The sequence below is a fragment of the Vombatus ursinus genome, unplaced genomic scaffold (assembly GCF_900497805.2).
Source record: "Vombatus ursinus unplaced genomic scaffold, bare-nosed wombat genome assembly UNPS02014959.1, whole genome shotgun sequence".
Lineage (NCBI taxonomy): Eukaryota > Metazoa > Chordata > Mammalia > Diprotodontia > Vombatidae > Vombatus > Vombatus ursinus.
Genome location: NW_020954737.1, coordinates 14892008 through 14909030, shown reverse-complemented (window position 1 = coordinate 14909030; position 17023 = coordinate 14892008). Strand labels below are relative to the sequence as shown.

The following is a 17023-nucleotide window of genomic DNA, read 5'->3' as shown; positions in this document are numbered from 1 at the left end:
GGCCCTGTAGGTCCTCCAGTGTGGCCCTTTGACTGAATCCAAACTTTAAAGAACAAATCCCCTTAATAAAAGGATTCTAGAGACTTCCTAAGAAGGCAGAAAGTGACTTAAATTGCCAATCAACAGGTTGACTAGGACAGCAGAGGGTGACATTGCTTAGAGGATGGTAAGAGGCCTCACCTGAAGGAGGTATTAACAGTCCGATACAGTGCCCTCTATGCAGAGCTCAAAGCTCCAGAAGTCCCCATTCAGCACCTCCCTTGGTTCTAAGCGGGCAGGCCTTAGAATCCACCTTAACTGAGGACTTGGAGAAACTAGGTGTGTGTGTGTGTGTGTGTGTGTGAGTATGTGCACATGGGGGAAGGAGGCAGGACCATGTGCTCTTCTCTTCAGTTATGTCCTATGGAGACTCACTGGGTTAAAAAAAAATACTTTTTTAGAACTCAATGTAACAAAAAATAATAATTCCTGTGTCTATGGCACGATTTATCAGTGATGACACCATTCCATCTTTGGAGTAACCACTAGTGCTGTGGATGCTTTTTCCCTTTCCCTTTTCCATTTTCTCTTCTTTCCTTTTTATCAGGCCTGAAATCTTCAGCAAACTTCCCCACCAGTCTGCCCTTTCCTTTGCCCAGGGACCAGAAAATCACCTAGAAAAAAGCGTTATGCTCTGTATCTCCTTCAGGTTTTCTCCTTGCTAATATATCCTGTCAACATTGGACTAAGCCAACACTACTCTAGTTCCTGGCATACAGCAGATGCTTAATAAATGCTTATTACCTGGCTAACAGCATTGTCCTTGGGTTATTCCAGAGCTTCAGTTCACACCCCAAATTCCCTTCCCTCTCTCAGTTATTCGATGGTAACACTATGTTGGCATCCCCTCCTCCTTGCTCTTGCTGGCCATGACATAAGTCACCTTGATTTAGTTTTACTCATCAGGTTTCCTGTCAAATGAGGGTAAGACTAGAACCAAGGTTTCCTGCTTCCCAACTCAGGGCTCTTTCCATTATTAGGCTAGTCTACTTTTGCAATGAATAAGAAGTTCTTTGTGTATCTTACATGGCAGGTTTACCTGCATCCTTCTGCCTGTGAAGCAGAAATAGGGTAAACAGGAGCAGTGGGAATACGGGACTCATGAGAAAGAAGGGAAATTAAGGAGAACTACAAATGATGACCGAAATATTAAGGCAGATGGTAGTTGGAAGCAGCTAAAATCAAAGCCAAAGAACAAAGAAGAGTGTGCTTGCCTGAGGAAGGTGGCAACAGCCTGAAGCAGCCATACAGGAAGTGACTGAGATGAAAAGTTGCCTAGGACATCATCAGGTCCATTCACTTCAATGAGAAGCACATAACCTGGATTCTTGTGATCAGGCTCAGGCTTGTCCAAGGCAGGACCTCTGAAACTCAGTCACCTTTCAGCCCTTTGAGTCATGGAGAGATGCATTTCAAATGCCAGAGGATACATTTTTCAAAAGTCCTCTAATGTACTGTACATTTGGAAAACATAGAGTAAGTTTTAGAAATTGCTGTGATTTTGCTTGGCTTTATTATCATGTGTTAAAAGTCATAATTTTATCCAAACACTACCAGAACATTTATCGTTCTCAATAAAGTGCTTCAGGAAATAAATGCAACTTATTAAATTGGACATTCTTTTCTAGTTCATAAGTTCTGGATTACAGAAAAAAGGAGAAACAGAAAGCAGTATTAAAGATTGTTGAGAAGCTTAGTTAAGAACTTGGGCTATATACACAAGACCATTTTCCACTGTTGCCAGTGTTCTGCAGACTAAAAATTGCGTGTAATGCAGAAAACAGTATTATCATAATAAATACATTTTTTCATGAAATTCAGAAGAGCTAGTTTATGGTAAAGCACTTTTAATTTTCCTATTTGTATACATCCATAGGCAATATCAGTTCACATAGTTTGAGAGTGAAAATGCTATTTAGTGGACTTTTAGTCTACTGATGTCATTCTGGAAAAATACTTTTTTTCCTTCCATGTGATGTCTGGATTGTCTTAGCATTTTATTGTTGGTCTGTTTTAATTTGATAGTAACTTTGGAGTGTTTCACATTAAAAGTTTTAATTAAGGATATTTTTAGTGCTAGAAAAACTGTCATCAGTTGAATGTGTTTTAAAATAAGGCTTTATTTCCAAGAAACTAGATTTTAAAAAAATACCCCCAGGTTTTCCCATATTTGCATTTTGATCTCTCTGCAAAATCCAGATGTTTATTTTAAAAGTCTTTTTTTCATTGATGTCCTGAAGGAATAAACATTCATTATCTCTGCATTTAAATCAGGGGATCTCTAGGTGGCCACATTCAGAGTAGGGAAAAAAATGAAGTTAAATGCATTTTTTGGAAAATGCTCTATTTTAACCAAACAGATAAACTCTATAAAGGAAAGTGCTGGATAGTAACAGAGTAGTTTATATCCTAGTAATATCTGACAGAATTGGGTAATGAAATCCCGGGTTTTTTGCTTTGACTCAAATTGTAGACTCATCCAGGTTTGCAAACCTGGTTTCCTTCTTCAAGACTTCTTTTATTTGAAGGAAAATAAGAGCCAGATTTCTCCCTCTAATAGTTCATTGTAACTTGCATTATGTTTTATGTAAACATCTGGGGACAAGTTAAGCCACAGCTTGGAGAACATTTTAAGCTAAAAGGTATTAAAAAGACAAGATACATGTATTGTGCAGAGAGAATACATCATCTTCAGTCATCAAGAAGATATTTTCTCTTCCTTTTCTGGACATTAAGTTCTCCATCCTTATTCATATAGGTGCCCGACTGCACCAGTTACTAAAGCCCTGATCTCTTTCATAAAAGCACATTATGTTTCAATTCCTGGCCACAAAATGCTAATTATGCTTAGCAATGCTCTTGAGAAAAACTTCTTTTTAAACTGTTTAACTCTTTACCTCGAGCCTCCTGAAATAGCTTAACTTTGGAGAAAACAAATTCATTTCACAGTGATATATTCTGTAGGAAGTGCAAATATTAGGATGCAATGAATCTTCAAACTCAGACTTGCCAGATTCCTTCCTTTTTATTCTGACAGCATTTCTAAGAAATGACCTGGTCTGAAATGGTCTTGCCTAATCACTGTCCAATGGCTGTCACTTACCATGCCGATCCTAAGACATGTACACAGGAATGCAGGAGATCTGGGTCTTCAAATGTGACTGGCAAGTTCCCTAGTGAGTGCCGGCACTGAACCCACTGGTTCTTCTCTCACAGTACTTTGCCACAGAAGCATCACTATCAGTAGTACCATGACATTTCCCCTTGGATATTTTCAAAACCTTAAGGAGAGTTACCCCATCCCTTTACTTAGGAAGCCTGAGAACTTAATTGGGCTGAAAGAGCCACTAGTACCTGCTAATATTGTGCGGCAGTAAGATGCTAGCTAGCACCATTAATATTGCCTGTGATTCAGGTCATCTAGAGCCATTTTTTCTTTCTTTCTTTCTTTTTTTCTTTCTCTCTCTCTCTCTCAATCTCTTTCTTGCTCTCTCTCTCTTTTTGAAGGAAATATATGTAAGTTAAGTTTGAGGTTCAGAAATGCATATATTTTTACTTACAAATATTCATCTGACCAAAATTCAACATAACCTTTATGGAACACTTAACAAATTTTTGTTTTTAAAATAACATATCATTCAAACTGTATATAATTCAGTAAAGTTTTCATACAGCAAGCAATGCTTAAACCCTGGAAAATCTGTAGAAAAGAGATTTTCACACATAAAATAAGAAAACAAAATTCTGAGGTTTTCCCTCATACATTCATACACACGCAAACACACACACATTTACACACACACACACACACACATACATACGCACCCACATTCACACACAAAGTGGCTGCAGCATAGGCAAAAAATTGTAGGTCCAAAGGAAAATGACGATTGATTGTTCTAATAGAGTCCAGGTAGCTCAGGAAAAAATAAACACAATAGTCCTCTGAGTAAGTTACTACCTTGAAGAAGGTTCTCAAGATGTATCTGAGATCTATTCTACTAAATTGCTTTTGCAAAACAGCTCCCTGCACGTGAGAGAAACTCAGTCCAAGGTGACTTGTGCAAATATAAGGAACCCAATGAGGCTATTTCCTGTTACTCCTTAAACAAACGGGAGGGGAGAGGGGCCTGAAGACTCGCTGGGTCTCCCATCACGCAAGGTACTGCTGCAGTGCTGTCTTTGCTCTGAAATCACAAACCATGAATTAGTGAGTATCTAGGAAATTTTTCATTTAAAAAAATTAGCTAAATTATAATCTCATATTCCAAAATGTGGAAAGATAGATAGTAGGCATTGCTTTGTAATCCCGCAAGAGAACTTTTGAATGTCCACTTGTGCTATACCTGGTTGTTCCTTATAGCCTGATTCAGGACGAGGAAAACTAAGTTGAAGAAATTAAAACAAAAAAAAACAAAACAAAACAAAACAAAAACCAAAAACTGGTTTCACTGGTATATTATAGTTAGGATAAAAGTCACATTATCTTTTCCTGACAATTTGACTTACCTACATATCAAAGACTATACATCAAACAATTCACATAGGTACTCAAGGTAATATGAGACAAAACAATTTCCAATTTTATCAAAGCTATCTGGTATTATTTTGTGCTAAATTATTGCTTTAGCACTCAAACAATAATCCCCCACATCACCTCTTGGTGATGCTAGATGGCTACAGACCATGAAATACCATAATCTCTGAAAAATCAAAATTGGCGGGTCATCCAGAAGGCAACAGAGATACACAGTGGATGTAAATAAGACTGCAGGAAATGACTGATGACAAACTGCATACAAAGAATGTCAAGGTAGATTATTATACAATTTAAAAACTTTCATATTAAGCATCATAGGTACTTACTTATCACATAGGTTTGTATCTGGTGATTGGCTGAGTTTGTGTAGAATATCTACAATGCCAATGTCTCGTAATTTATCTTGCCGTTCTTGTGAACCTGGAAAATAAAACCTTAGATATTACTGAGAGCATTATGTAGTAGAAAGATGGCTAGCCTTGGAGTTTGGAAGAGCTGAATTCAAGTCCTACTTTGGACACACGCTCATGTGTGTTTTTGAACAAGTCATCTAACTGCCCAGGGCCCCAAACAACTTTGTGAGACTCTGAAATTACAGAATTGCTCATATGACATCAGGGCAAAAAGTTTCTTTACCAGGATTTCCCTACACTGATGATATCACAGGTCTATCCCAAAAGTTAAAAAAAAAAAAGCATTCATTTACTTCTTCAAAGAAGATTTAAAAAAAGGTGAAAAATCAATGATCTCTCATAACATCTCCCTAAAGATTATAATTAAACCCATGGGAGTTGATGAGGTCACCAAGAGAGAATATAGAGAGGAAAGAAAGAAAGCCAGGGCAGTGCCTTGGAGTACACATGCAGGTATATGATATGGATGATAACCCATAACAGAGAAATTGGCTTTGGTCAAAAGGCCTCCTCTTCATCAAATAATGATGTTATAATCTGTAATAAAGGTGGTAAGAATGGGGGAGAGGAGTGATGTCAAGGGATTTTGACATCAGAGCCATGGAGAGGGAGTTCAGGGCAAATGCCCTTATTTTCTCAGTAAAGTATGAAATAAAGTCCTCAACTAAGAAAGTAGAGAGGGTGGTGTAGGAGAGGTTGGGAGAAGCTACAATGGGAGGTGAGACAGAGAATCAAGTAGGGAAGAATACAAGGATTGTATTGCTTTAATAAGGACCCAATTGAGACTGTATAACATAAATCTGTAACAGACTTGTCACAACAGTTTCGAGACTTCTCTAGTTTCTAGCCAGCTGTACTTGAGGAGAAGCAGAAGAGATGGATAGAGTGACACATAGCTAGGGTTGGGTTGGGTGGTAGCAGGCCAAGGAGGCAAGGGATTGAGAAGAAAAGACAGTGTGTTATTGAGATAGTTAACTATAGGGTTGAGAGTGTGAAAGGAAAAAAATGAAGCCAGAGCAGAGATGATGGCCTGGGAGAATTCTGAGCAATAGAAGGACTGGAGATTGCAATCAGGACAAAGAATAGGTTTAGGATGAGTGAGACATAAGGAGAACAGAATAATAAGAACTTAGTAGATATGTGAGCTAAGTAAAAACGGGTGCATTTCTCAGTTATCTGGTATGCAGTATCTTTGAAATCTATCTTATGCATATGTTAATGTATATAGTGGGTAAATTAACCTTCTTCAAATACCATACTCTCCTCAAGAATCTATAGTGACTCCCTCTTGCCTATATATTAAATCCAGATCATTCATCCTTATCTTCATATTTCTTCACTAACTTCACTTCACTATTTTTCATCACTCTGCAATCCATTTCCTTTGTTCTGTCAAAGTCACTAATTTTTAAAAAATCTATGTATGATCTGCTTATTTATGCCTTGGCACACATCATTCTCTACAATTAGAATGTTCACTGTCCTGCTCTTTGCTAATCTATGACTCAATCTACTTCAAAACTTATCTCCAAAATCACCTCTTCCAAGAATACTCTTTTTATTAATCTTCTCACCTCTAATCATAACCTTATTCAATGTCTGGGGTAGTTGTGTATTCAGGTTATATATTATTGTTTAAGTTTTCTCCAATTGTTTTCAAGTGTTTGTTTTGAGTGCAGGACGAAATCTCTTATTTCTTTATGATACCCTCAAAGCATGTAGCTTTGCTCTGAGAAAACTGGTTGCCCAGTAATCATCTAGCTGCATGGGCACTAGACCCATTTTTATTTCATAGTATAAAACGATGTCAGTGTTTTTCTCGGGAAACTGGAGCAGGGTCCAAAGCTAGAAAATGAATCAGAAAAGAAAATGACTTCTTGTGCCTACTTCTAGAAAGGATCTTGAATACCTGGTGCTTTCCAGATAAAATAGCCTCACAGAAAACTTTTTGCTTCATATTTTCCTTCTTCAAGACAGATCTCACAAATCTCTCTTACCTTCTTCTTCATTCCATATGAGGTTTGATATACAAAACATGGCAGCAAGCTGTAGTTTAACATGCGAATGACCCTAAATCACAAAGAAAAGGAAATTCCGTCAAAAACAGATGTAACTTTATATGAAATCACGTCAAAACAGTGGTAATTTTATATAAAATTGCATTTCAAGTAATAAAGTCTCAAGAAATCCACCAAGTTATGAGTATTTAGAGTAATCAGCACAGAGATGTCATTATAGGAATTCTATGCTGATCCCTTATTATTAGAAAACTTTTCTTGTTGCCACCAACTAATAGATATAATATACCTGCTCTGTGTAAACTGTAGGCTATACCCAATCAGAGTCATAATGGAAATTACTTGGAGTCATTATTGTAATTTGTGGAAATTTATGGTACTTATGAGTTATTCATTATACAATATTCAATCCTCTAATGTAAATTTAGGTATCATTAAGTTTGTTATTTATCTTTTCCAAATACTTATTTCATTCAATTTGCTCAGTCTTTTCTTTTTTTTCTTAATTCAGAGGTGGTAGGGATAGAGAGCATTGCATGTCTGTACTTCTATAAATAGAAAATGTTCTAAAATGAGGTGGTTTTTTTTTTTCCCTTACTTTTTGGTGAGGCAATTGGGGTTAAATGACTTGCCCAGGGTCACACAGCTGGTAAGTGTCATGTGTCTGAGGCCAGATTTAAACTCAGGTCCTCCTGACTCTAAGGCTGGATGTCTATCCACTGAGCCACCTAGCTGCCCCAAAACGAGGTATTTTATAAGTGGCTCATTCAGACTACACATCTTACTGAAAAGGAGGCTTTACCTCCTCAAATTTGGATCACTGGGAGGGTCAAACTACTACTATTCATTTGGAAAGATACCAAAGAACATGGTAAGTTATTTATATAACTACCTCTCAAAATCTTAAATCTAGGCAAGAAAAATAAAATCAACTAGAAGGACCAAATTTAAAAAAAATTCTTTACTACAAATGACATTACACCCAGGCAATCACTGAATGCATTATTTTGGAAGACTTCTATTTAAATCAGCTACTACAAGCTTGAATTTGGGGTCAGACGACTGGGATTTGAGTCTACCTAACCTTTTGAAACATCAATTTCCTTATCTATAAAATGATTAAAAAGTACTTGCCCCACTTCCCTACACAAAATTGTAGTGAGGCTCCAATGAAATAATGAATATAAAAGATTTTTTCTTTTTAAACTGTTAAGTGGCATATGAACACAAGCTATTACTTCTATGACTTTTATTAGAGCTATATTTCAACTATTTCTGTTTGAATTGTGCTTTTCACATTCTTTCTACTATATAAAAAGGCTAGCTTTTTTTTTGGTGGAAACCTGCAAAATATCTCTTTGTCTCTATTCTCAAAACATTTAGATAAGATTCGTTGGGTTGATTTTGACATATATATATATATATATATACAACATTTCACAGCAGAATTCTCAATATTTCACTTAGGAAGAAACCAGATGCCTCTTAAAGTAAGTTTGCAATGTAACTGTAGCTAAGGAAAAGGATTAATTAAATGAACAGTTTCAGGATTTTATGATTCTAATTAAATCTCCTTCTAACTACTTAGTTTCTAAATATTTTTTAGATTAAATTTTATTTTTCAATTAACAAACATTCATTTTCTCTCCTTCATCCACCTTTCCTCCTCTGTAAAAAAAAAAAAGAACAAAAAAACCAAAATCCTTGTAATAAATATGGATAATTAGGTAAAACAAATTTTCATATTGGCCTTACCCAAAAATTTGATCACTCTTCATTTGGAGAGATTTTCTATTTGACCTCTATTAAAAGAAAAAAGTCAAGTCCTTCATACCTTCACTTAGCAAATAGTTCTCGAGTGCCTACTCATGTACAAATTCTAAATTTGTCACAATAATATTTTATACTTTAATTAAATTATTAAAATGAATTATGTTTTAGTATCTTTGCATAATCTATATTTTGAAATAGTGGTACTAACGTAGCTATCCTGCCTCCTGAATCTATGAACAATAGGAAAAAAACCTTCCCTTAAAGAAAGAAAAAGGTCATACATACCATGTAATACTTAATTTTCTGCAAAATGTCATCATTGGTCATAATGAGTTCTTTTGCTGTTGTTCCATCTGCTATATTGGCCAATATACATAACGTCTAGGGGGGAAAGAACAGTTATTGGTGTGGATGCAGGCTTTAATTTATCTGAACAATTAAACTTTTAAAACAATTTTGATACTTCATGATGCTCTGACCACAGAGAAACCAAAATAAATGTTTTTAAATCACCAGTTCTATACATTTCATATAACCACAACGTAAAAGAAAAATATAATTTATCATAGTACTGTTAAGACAAAATTTGCCTCAAAGCCTTGTTTTCTGTAACTTGATAAGTAGCTTTTAAAGTGATAGTTTTAGTACAACAATGAGCTTTACAGGGGAAACCTATGTGATATTTTTAGTTACTACCACAAAAACATATTAAGTACTTTATTGTTATTAACATGTTCCATTACCGTAGGAACCATTTACATTGACCCAGTGTGTCTTAATTTCACAAGGATGAGATGGGGAAGAAAACCCTTCACTTCCTTATCAGTAAAATATTTGTTCTGAAAAACTATTATCCCCTGATAGATGATAGATGTATTCAGAAATCCTTGCCAGGCTTCTCAGACTTCTCTACTTACTGGTAGACAAGGTACTTCCTTGTCCCCCAGCTTGAGGCTCTGGAAATGTTTCTGATCCTCAAAGAGGGTATATATGGGTGTCCCTAACATGAGGTAGGGGATGATAGGGCAGAGACCCTACGCTCTTCCCTTCCAACAACTTTGCATAAAAGTTCATTGTCCGTACAATCCAATCATATGTTATTCTGCATGTTATTATAAAGATATAGGATAATGGTGTGCCTCTTGGATCTGCACCTTCCCTCCCAACATCAGAAATTCAGAGAGCATAGAATATGTCTTAATTATCTTTGTATCCTCCTCATCTTAACTCCCAGAGCACAATGTTTTATAGAATGTAGGATCTTAAAAGGTGACTGCCAAACTGAAGTGAATTAACTAGGAATGTCTAAGGCTATGCGCTAAAAGCCTTTTGATGTCTCTGCTGGTGTAAAGCTGAAGTGGTTCTTTCTCACATAACACCTGATCATCATAACTCCAGCTTTGCAGAATAACTGAAATGATACATCCTTTTTTCTGTATTTTATTCCACATATTCCATTCATTTCACTTCTTCTTTATCTAGCTATAGAATACAATAATAGTCTTTTTTTGTCACCAGTAGTCTGGTCATCAGGGGGATTTTTTTTCAGTCACAGAAACTCCTGAAGACCATAAACTACAGTATGAAGGAGTTGTAATTTGTTTTGGGAGAGGGAACATCCTCATTGATGAAATTACTAGTCTTCTGCTATGTCCTGCCCTGGGAACTTATAATTCTCAGGATGCAAAAAGGAAAGTTTTAATTAAGAAAGATCTGAAAGGAATCTATATCAGATATCTCTTCTAGGGGGCAGCCAGGTGGTGCAGTAGATAGAGCATTGGGCCAGGAGTCAGAAAGACAAATTCAAATCTGACCTCAGACACTGCCTAGCTGTGTGACCCTGGGGAAGTCACTTAATATGTTTGCCTCAGTATCCTCAACTGTAAAATAGGGATAATAATAACATCTATCTCATAGGGTTGTTATGAGGATCAAGAGATAATATTTGTAAAGCACTTACACAGTACCTGGTACATAATAGGCTCTATATAAATGCTTATTCCCTTCCCCTTCCCTTTTTGGTGAATGGAAATGATGGGAGGTAAGAAATGTAACTGTGTGGCTTTTGACTAGAAATAAGGAAGGCACTTAAAGGCCCCGTGGGAAGGTGAATTATAATGGAGAAACAAATAAATGTCCAGAAGGGTTAAAAGGAGCTAGAAAGTAAACTTCTTGTGCCTTTATTCTGTTTCACCCACAACTGCAGACCATGCCTAGCTGTTTCTGCTAGGACTCATCCTAGACAAGGATGCCAATAAATTCTGGGGATGGGCTCTCCTCCCCATAAGACCAACTAAAACCATTTAAAGATATGAGCAAAGCAGAAATGACTGAGAATAGAGATGACTAGCCATTTATTTTGTTGACAAATAGTTTAATACTCAACTATTTGTTTGAAAGGGATCACTCAAAAATTCACGATTACATTGGGCAGAAAGAGTTGACAGATGCTAAGATATGGGGACAGCCCTTATCCTATGACTAACAATTTGGAACACATACCAACCATTTGGGGAGTCTCATCAGACACTACTACCAACTACCACTGGTAAAAATTTCCCCCTCCCCTCTAACCTCTGCTTCCATTTTCCTGAACTAACCGCAGTCAGAACATGTCCTGTACTTAAGACTAAAACCTGGCAATACCAGCATCACTTACAGAAACAAAGTAAAAATTACTTGCAGACAGAAATCACAATCACAGGTGGTAATCCAGCCCAGCTCTATTTTCTTTCAAGTTTTAATGCAGATAAAAGCAAGAAAGAGAAATTGAAGAAAAGAGATGGTAAAGGAAAATGAAGCAGGACAGAGTGTTATTATGTAAAAGAGTGTGAGGAACTTTAAAAAAATGTATATGTTCTTTCCCCTTACCCTATAATAGGAAGACCCAGAACAGCAAGCAGACATGGTCAGTACTGGTGGAAATAATTGAAGCATCTTTACCTATCGATGGTTGAAGGCTTTCCTACCTTAAGTTAGCTATAGTCAGATGATGAAAAAGATACTGAACACTTGTTATGCTTGTTAGAGACAGGCCATCCCTCTATTAGCTAAAACAAGACAAAGGAGCTTTTAAACACAAATTTATTGAATAGGATGAGTATTTTGTCGATGTTGTCTTGGATGCTATTATTTTCTGAGGGCATTATAACACAGGAACACATGCTTAGATTTTAGCATGGCAAATTTGGGTTACATTTTTGCTCCAAGACTGACACAGTTCAGATTATGAAGCATCCTATGAAGATGACACTACTTTGGTAAAAGGTAAGCAAGTGCTATGGCCAATGTGGCATTAAAGCTTGGGAGTACGAAATTATGTTTACTTATGGATTTTATTAGTGGTCCCAAGCTTTGATGCCACATTGGCCATAGCACTTGCTTACCTTTTACCAAAGTAGTGTCATCTTCATAGGATGCTTCATAATCTGAACTGTGTCAGTCTTGGAGCAAAAATGTAACCCAAATTTGCCATGCTAAAATCTAAGCATGTATTCCTGTGTTATAATGCCCTCAGAAAATAAAAGCATCTTTAGAGAAGTCTGTTTAGACAGTAAACTGAAATTTTAATTTCATATCATTGGGAATTTATGGCAAAAAGATCACGCCATATTGAATCCTCTAGGTCAGGGGTAGACAAGGCAAAGTTTGTAGAGATAAATGATTACAATAATGAAAGCCCAATGAGAAGAGAGGATGTGGTAAAATGCCGTGCCACTATAAAATGCAGCTAAAGGCTCAACTGAATACAACAGCTTGTATTCCACGGAACCAGTGCTTAAGACTAAACAAAAACTTAGGGAAATGTGACACTATAAAAAAAAACACAGGTTAAAAAAAAAAAGAAGCACGTGATACAAAAAAAATGAGGTGCATTCTTGGACTACATGAGGTATAATGTTATTTAAACTGTCAGCATTATTCCTTCAAAAGATACTAACCATATGCTTATGTTCTAAAGTGACAGAGAATAATTGGATAGGAGTAAAGGTCATGTAAAGCTATTATCTATATGATACAACAAAGGCAATTTTTATCAGACTAATTAGCCATTTCCACTTGTAATTCTTTCTTCCCTGATTTTAACCTTTTACTTGTGAGCTGGGAGTACAAAAAGGAAATAATACAAAATTAAGAAAGAGAATATGATGGATTCAAGAGGAGGCAAGAGACTAAAGAGAAGGAGTAGAGCTGGCTATTTATACCACCTGTGAATTGTCTTTTTTTTTTTCCTTCCTTGCTTGTGCCATGTATGCAGTAGGTCAAATTGTTGTTCTGGACTTTTCTGTTGTAGGATGTGGCAAGAAGCCACCTTTACCAGTGTTCAATAGCCCTTTTTCTTTTCCTAAGGGAAGGCTGCTCCCACTCTGGCACCCTGACTACTCAAATACCTGAGTTCTTCCAAAGACACTGACACGGAGAAGGGAAAAAAGCAAATTTATAATAGCAAGAATAGAAAGTGATAGTATATCATATGTTGGAGCAATACAAGTAAGGTTGCATCTATTTTATAAGCCAGATTCATATATCTCAAATTATTTTTGTCTAGCCAAAGAGTAGCAAATCTAAAGAACAGAATATGTAAACTAGACCTTCCCTAGGCAAGAGCAAACTCTACAGTCTGCCCAATTTGGAAAAAGCAGCAGCTGAGTAATGGCTTCCTTAACCAATTCATAATTTTTGCTGAGCTCAAAAGAATTGGGGTAATGTGTCCTAATATTGTGTATCATGAACTATAGTCAATTCAAAAATATATATATAGCCTGTTGTCCTTAGAGCTCTTCAGTGACCAATGAATATTCACATTTGGGCAACATCTACTAATTCCAGATTCATCTGCTTTTTCTCTAGCATTAAATTTGAAAATAAACCTTTCCCCTCTTCTCTTTCCACCATGTGGGTAATTAATATTTTGATCTGATATTTTTTCAACATATTACACTGAAAAACCCCAGGTAGATCATCCCTGTATAAATACAGAGTGATACTATGACACTGATACTGACAAGAAACAACGAAAAATGAGATGGTAAAACTAATTACTTGTGAGAACTGTTTTATGATGACAAATAAGCATGTTTCCTACCCTTTGGTGTTTGAATAGCTTGGACGTGAAGGATTGTTCTAGCTGTCTGAGTCACTGAACTGAATGGCGCTGACCCTCACTGTCTGACCTAGCCTCTACTTTCAGTATTATCTCTCTAATCCCCCTTAAAAAGCTCATTTCCACCAAGTGAGCTACTCATGCTTTTATGAACTCAAGCCCCTCCTTTTGGCCACTCTGCATTTGCTCATATGATCTCTGATCTCCTATGTCTTTTAGTGGATGCCAAATTAGAGGCTTGAAATCATGCCATATGAGGATCAGTCAGGTAAAATGAAGAGTTTTAACCACAAGAAGAGAGGATCAGCGTAGTGATGAATGGACATAATAGCACAACTGGGTAGAAATCACAGAAAGATTAAAATAATAATTGCAGAAAGAAGCATAAGCATCATGTAAAGAAAAAAATCCAATTAAAACTACACAAAAGTTGACTGGGCCCTTCATGGATTCCCACTCACTATAAGTCTTCAAGCAAAGACTAACTAGATGATAACTTGCTGGGGAGGTTGTACAGGGATTCTTGTTTGGTCTTAGGTTGAACCAGATGGACTGACCCAATGGCCATGGACTGAATGGATCTTTGCAAATGTGTGCATGCATATGTGTAAACATATCTACACACATGTGCAGACACATGCAGACATGTTTACAATGTGAGAGTGTGCATGTACACACATGTGGGCACATGTATACACACAGATGGTCTAGACATGCTACATGGCTGTTTTAAACTTTTAACTGTTTTTTAAAATGAGGTTTGTAATCAAATTTACAAGCTTGATTACAAGTAGCAGAGACTCTCAGTTGTGTCCTTTTTCATTTACATCTTGCAGCTCACTCAGAACTGTACAATATCAGAAGAAAGGCTGAAGGTCAACTATTTTAAAGTTTGTCATTTCTAAATGAGACAATCAAGGCCCAGAGAAAGGAAACAACTCACTCAAAAGTCATATTTACAGAGAAACAAGATAAAGAAAGGATTGGGAATAGGTGCTTGGGGTCATATTGGAGGGGCAATGTTTTCTATACCTTTGAACCACTATCAATGCTATCCTTAGTACAATGAATCTAAGTTTCTAAGACAACCAGAAATGAGTTTTGGACCACCACTCCCACTCAGATTATTTTAAGATGATATTCTACATAGCTTCAATCTCTAGATCCTATGATATGCTATTTGCCCTCATGGGTTTAATTTCTCAGGGTGTGTTCATTACACATACCACATGATAACATACCATTCACACAATTCATGATTATGGTAAAAAGTCCAGGCACACATCACCTCAAACCTCTATCCCACCCCACCATGCTCCCATGCCTAAGTAGGCTCTTTTTCATCTCTCTCCCCAAAATACTAGTTAGATTCCTATTGCTACTATGCTGTAACTTTGTAGAGAGAAGAGAACAGGTCTTATTCATCTTTTTATTTCCCAGTGCTCTGTATACAGTAAGCACCAAATACATTTTTGTTGAATTGAATTATCTGGGCCAGAATCCTGGTAGTTTTCTAGTAGAAACCATCCTACAAGGTCATCACTAATCCATTTACTAATAGTCTCAATAAAGTTGTTCAGCTAACTTTGAATCTATCCAGTTACATTAATATTCAGCCCAAATTTTTTAACATTTTATCTACAAGGCTCTTATGGTATATTTTGTCAAGAGTTTCAGAGTTTAGACCCATAGAGTTCAACGGTCCTTCACTGGCTACTGAACCCAACCCCTATCTAGAGAAGAATCTCTTCTATAGCATCCCCAACAAATGGTCATCCTGCCACTGGAGGAAAATATGGAATGAAGCAGAACCCATTACTCCCCACAGGAGCCCATTCTGTTTCTGGACAACTCAAATTATTAGGAATTTTTTCATTACATCAATTCTAAATCGGTGTCCTTGCAATTTCTTCCCATTACTTCTAGTTCTCTTAGATTGAGTAGATCCAACATGACAGACCTTTAAATAATTGAAAAGAGTTATCATAAGCTGCTATTCTGTCCACTAACTTCTTTTCTCTGGGTTCCTAGTTTCTTTGAATAATCCTCATGTAAAATGTTCTCCAGTCCTCTTACATTGGTGACTTTCCACTGCACATGCTCAAACCTTTCTTAAAAAACATAACGCTCAGAATTGAAAACAGGATCCTAGATTGGCCTAAGCAGGGAACATTATATTGGAACTACTATTTTCTCTGTTCTGAGCATTATTCCTCTCTAAATGCAACTTCAACAGCATTTACTTTTTGTTGCTTGCAATCTACAACCCCACTTCACCCCCCCCATATCTTTTTCATAGGATTGTCTAGCTATAGCTTTCTTATTATATACTTGTGAAATTAATTTTTGAACCCAATTGTGAAATGTACCTTTATTCCTGCAAAATTTCATTTTATGTGATTTGTCCAATTGCTCTGGTCTGTCAAGATCTTTTCTGAATCCTATTATCCAATATCTTAGTTATCTCTGCCAGCTCTGTGCAATCTACGAATGTGATAAACGTGCTACTTAAGGTTGTGACCATGCTAAATTGTTGACATTTGGTTTATTAAAGTATGCAAACAGTATATATGACTAATTCTACCTATGATCACTTCCTCATCCAAATTAGATGATATTACCTCATTAAAGACTAACCTTTGGACTTAGTCATTCAATCAGTTCCAAAAGCTCCTAGTAATACCATCATGCAGCCAACATCTCTTTATCTTGTCCACATATTTAACATGAGAGACTGTGTCAAATGCTTTCTTGAAATCAAGGCACACTGTACTTAAAGCTAACCCCTGAGCTATTGAACCTGACAAACATATTAAAAATGGAAATGAAATTAGGTTGGCATTTTTTTTAGTGAATCCATCTCGATTCTTAGTGATTACTAAATTCATTTCCACATGTTCACAAATGATTTGACAGCCTATTTTAGAATTTTGCTAGGAATCAATATCAAGTTTGCCAGTGTCTTGTTCCCACAATCCATATTTTCCCTCTTCAAGAAAGAAAATTAAGATATTTTCCCATCTCTAATCTTTTGGTAGCTCTTCTTTTTTTGGTGATTTTTAAAATATCCCTGTAGTGTCTCTGAGATCACATTTCCAAGTTCTTTTTAGCACCAAATTCATCTGGTTCTGGAAAT

At 36.4% G+C, this 17023-nt stretch overlaps 1 protein-coding gene across 4 annotated transcripts in view; it reads right to left on the bottom strand.

Moving 5' to 3' along the window:
- Positions 1–1533: 1533 nt before the first annotated feature.
- The window catches only part of ARMC8 (armadillo repeat containing 8), a 129767-nt gene continuing 114277 nt past the window's right edge, over positions 1534–17023 (bottom strand). For all 4 annotated transcript variants that reach the window (XM_027845264.1, XM_027845265.1, XM_027845262.1 and 1 more), the window contains 4 exons: positions 9069–9164; positions 6990–7062; positions 4906–4999; positions 1534–4226 (listed from right to left, as the gene is read on the bottom strand). In XM_027845264.1, the coding sequence (XP_027701065.1) occupies positions 4193–4226; positions 4906–4999; positions 6990–7062; positions 9069–9164 (297 nt within the window). In that variant the 3' untranslated portion in view covers positions 1534–4192. The remainder of the gene's footprint in view (positions 4227–4905; positions 5000–6989; positions 7063–9068; positions 9165–17023) is intronic.